The sequence below is a fragment of the Halyomorpha halys genome, unplaced genomic scaffold, assembly GCF_000696795.3.
Source record: "Halyomorpha halys isolate HHAL.00 unplaced genomic scaffold, Hhal_1.1 Scaffold661.1, whole genome shotgun sequence".
NCBI classification, from domain to species: Eukaryota; Metazoa; Arthropoda; class Insecta; order Hemiptera; family Pentatomidae; genus Halyomorpha; species Halyomorpha halys.
In genome coordinates this window covers 280500-284471 of record NW_027116476.1, presented here as the reverse complement: position 1 = coordinate 284471, position 3972 = coordinate 280500, and the positions used below count along the sequence as shown (strand labels likewise).

At 31.7% G+C, this 3972-nt stretch overlaps 1 protein-coding gene across 1 annotated transcript; it reads left to right on the top strand.

The window, feature by feature from the left end:
• Positions 1-2088: 2088 nt before the first annotated feature.
• Positions 2089-3065, top strand: LOC106685127 (mantle protein). Its single transcript, XM_014427652.2, has one exon. It carries the CDS (start codon positions 2108-2110, stop codon positions 2939-2941), a length of 834 nt encoding a protein of 277 aa, XP_014283138.2. The 5' UTR covers positions 2089-2107; the 3' UTR covers positions 2942-3065.
• The last annotated feature ends 907 nt before the right edge of the window (positions 3066-3972 follow it).

Below are 3972 nucleotides of genomic sequence, written 5' to 3'. Positions count from 1 at the left end.
AAATATTTTTTCAACATAATTACTAACTTTATCCTTAATCTTAGTCTCTATCAGGTTCGATAAAACTATAAAATATACGAAAAAATTCACTTTGTTTACACCATTGGGATTTAGTTTTAATTTAATAGCCTATGGAAATAAATATCCGTATTTAACCATTAATACTCCCTTAGCCAGCTTTTTAAAATGCATTTACAATTGCTTAGTTCTGAAGAATCAGAGATTCCGGCTCTTTTAGAGTTAGGCAATTCTCAGTGAGATGTTATTCGTAGGTGGTTCTCTCACGCAGTTATCCTAAGTGACTTATCTTGTTCAATATTCTTGTGGAGGAGGTCGGATTCGAAAAACTACTCTTCAGCAGAACTTATATTCGAGAATCCAGACCGAGGGAAAACGGGATTCAACTGCTCAATAACCTTAAAGCTTTTTCAAGAAGGTCTTTTTGACAAGATTGCAGAAAGCGCGTCTCCAATAGGCTCGTATACGTTTTGATTGGACTGACAAAGACTAGGACCATTGTTTATTTACTAACAAGTCCAAATTTGTTCTGTATCGTCTTGATCTATGTTTCAGAGTAATTGAGAAAGCAGCACTGACGATTTAATGCAGGTATGACTGAAGCATAATGGTCTAATCAATAGCCTGAAAAGGTATTTTGAGTAATCGAAAAACAGATGATCAAGAAAGACCACGTAACAGTACAAACGAAGCTGGGCTATGGTTTTTTATTCTCTGTTTATCATAAGAAATCGTGAAAAACCTCATTCTTGTTTAGATAATTTAAAAAAAAAACGAAAAATTAGGTATATGAACAGGTCTGCTTGTTCACTTAACATGAATCCCAGCACGTTTAGGACAAGCTTAAGCGCCAGTTATAGTGCGTTCTGCTTTTCCAAGATAACTTGGATGTAATTGCAGGCGCATTCATTGAAGAATGGGATTCTATGCCCTAGCTTTACGATTTGGGCCTCATAAGAAGTGTGCAACATCGATATGAATCTTTAATTTGAAGTACAGTAAGCCCAACACCCTACTAAAGAAGTTTAAAATGAAAAAAATATTATTATTTTTTTAATAATATGTAAACAATATTACACTTTTCTTAATTATCAATGAATAAATCGCAATAATTCAGTACTTGTCAATAATATGGGATTATTATTTTTAGCTTTCTTTCAATTATTTTTATAAAAATAGTGAACATAAAACTGTTATTAAAATTAATTTTAATTTGTTAATATAATTTTTTTGGGAGAGTGATATTATTTTAATTTATGATGTAGGAATTATTAATTGTAATCATGTCAATTTTTTCAAAAAAATTATCAATATTTTAACTAAGTAGTTTTAAGTAATTTATCGAAGCTATGTATATATAATTTTAAAGAATTTTTGACAGTCTTCATTTACCCTTTAACTTTCAAGGTGTTCTGACAAAATTGGCGACATTTTGTTTTTCGATATAAACCTCTTACAACAACCCGGTTCAGTTTCCAAATAAATTTCAGTAAGGATCTAGTAGTGTGTGAATACATACTATTTAGAGGCATCGATTGGAAGTACTTGTAAGTTTGAAGCTCTTTTTTTGTTAATATGGTTACAAAAGTAAAACAAGTAACAATTTGAAAAAAAATCTTATCCATATTTTTTTAATTAATAGTCATTGCATATGTAACTCAGAAGGAAAAAAGCGCGAAATAAAAAGTATTTTTCGATATTTTAAGACCTATTTTACCAATAGAATATATAAATGATTTCATTCGTATATAGATATTCGTTTATATTTATAAAGCAAAGAAATAAGTAATGAATCCTTAGGGATAATATTATATAAATAAATTATATAAATTTAGATTTATAAAGGAATATAGCTATGTCCAAGGTCATCGAACTTCCAAAACTACTAATTAGAAACTGCTGATCAATAATTTATTCAGAAACATTGTTAATGAGTGATCATTGAGCAGAACCAATTACTATGTCAGTAAAAGTTGTTCAATAACCGGGACAGTTATGCAGAATATATTAACTACCTTGTATAAAAGGCTGGGACCTCATCTATGGAACATCAATCGAGATGTTGAACACTGCCGTCATCTTCTGCCTGATGGGCATCGCGGTCGCTGATCCTTCCCATCAGGTGCTGGAGGCAAGTCCTAAGGAACACCACCATGAACACTTCGAGCACATCAAGAGCATCGTCGTCACGAAGAAGGTTCCGAAGCCATACCCAGTGGAAGTAGAGAAGCCTGTACCATACGAAGTCAAAGTCCCGGTCGATAAGCCATATCCCGTCTACGTACCTAAGCCCTACCCAGTCTACGTCGAAAAGAAGATCCCATATGAAGTGAAAGTACCTGTTCCTAAGCCGTATGTGGTCGAAAAGAACGTACCATACGAAGTGAAAGTTCACGTGGACAAACCGTACCCAATCGAAGTACCTAAGCCGTATAACGTATATGTCGAGAAGAAGGTACCCTTCATCGTAGAAAAGTTCGTTCCTTTCACAGTTAAGGTACCTATTGAGAAGAAGTACCCGGTACATTACCCAGTAGAGAAGCACATCCCATATCCGATCTACAAAGAAGTCCCTTACGAAGTGAAGGTACCAGTTGAAAAACCAGTACCTTACACCGTTGAGAAACCAGTGCCGTATCATGTCGAGAAGCAGGTGCCGTATCCCGTGGTCAAGGAAGTACCTTATCCCGTCAAAGTACCTTATAAGGTAGAAATCAAAGTACCATACAAAGTCGAAACATCCAAATATGAAGAGGATAAGAACTTCGGTAGCATTGGCAAGGGCTTGTCGCATGTGACTTCTGGACAACATTTCGGAGATGAGGGTACTTCTGGAATAGCAGAACTTCAACATTCAATATCCAGTTCAAGCTATGGGTCATTAGAGAATGGAGGTTCTAGTCAAAGTGTTCATAGTTGTTAAAAATAAATTGTTCTATTTAAATTCATTTAATAATTCAAATGATATATTTAAATAAACTTTAAAATAATTTAGCTTTATTTTCATGATTACATCATTTGTATTATGTTTTGTATTTATAGTTCATACTAATTGAGTGTTAATATTAATAAAATTATTATTTATTGCATTTAAACCAATAATTGAAATTTAATATTAATGTCTGTTCGATTTAATAAATGTTAATAGTTTGATTATAAGATTTAATGAAAACCTTTAATTTATCTTAAGTTTTTAAGTATAAGTATAATAATGTGTATTTTATACTAAAAGTATGAATTATTAATTCACTTTATTTCAATATTGTTTCCTGAATCGGACTGGTATTGGTTGTTTTAGAAATGACAAAAGTAAATATTCACTTTTATAAAATTTCCTAGGCCACAAATTGGGCCAAACAGCGAGCTTGGAGGAAAAAAAATTGAATATTTAAGTATAAATTTATTACGTTCAGACTAAACTACCTAAAGGCATTGAACTCGGAACATAGGTCTGGACTAGTTTACACCAAAGATTCAGTTTGAGTAGTCAAGACAAAACAGAGAATCATTTTATTTTATTTTATTATGGGTTAATTTCTCTGAGAGTATACGTATTCTACTGAAATAGAAGCTACTAATTTTATTTAAATATTAAAATATAAATTTTAATGGATTGTATATGGAAGGAAATTATAAATCAATTTAAAAAAGCTACAAAAATGGTTTAAGACCAGCTTTTGGTAGGTATGTTTCTATTCTACATTTATTGTCTATTTTATTTTATTTTTTTAAATAAGCTGGGAAAACAAACATTCTGTTATTTTTAGAATACGGATAGTTTCAGTCAACTAAAATTATCGGATAAACTAGTATAAGCAGACAGTATGGAAATAAGTATGATTTAAACTATAACCTTCTTCCAATAAAATAATAATAATTCGTCCAGGATAATCAGGACTAAATGCACTTTCAACAATATGGTCCTAAAGTTAACAATACAAGTTGCTAACTTTG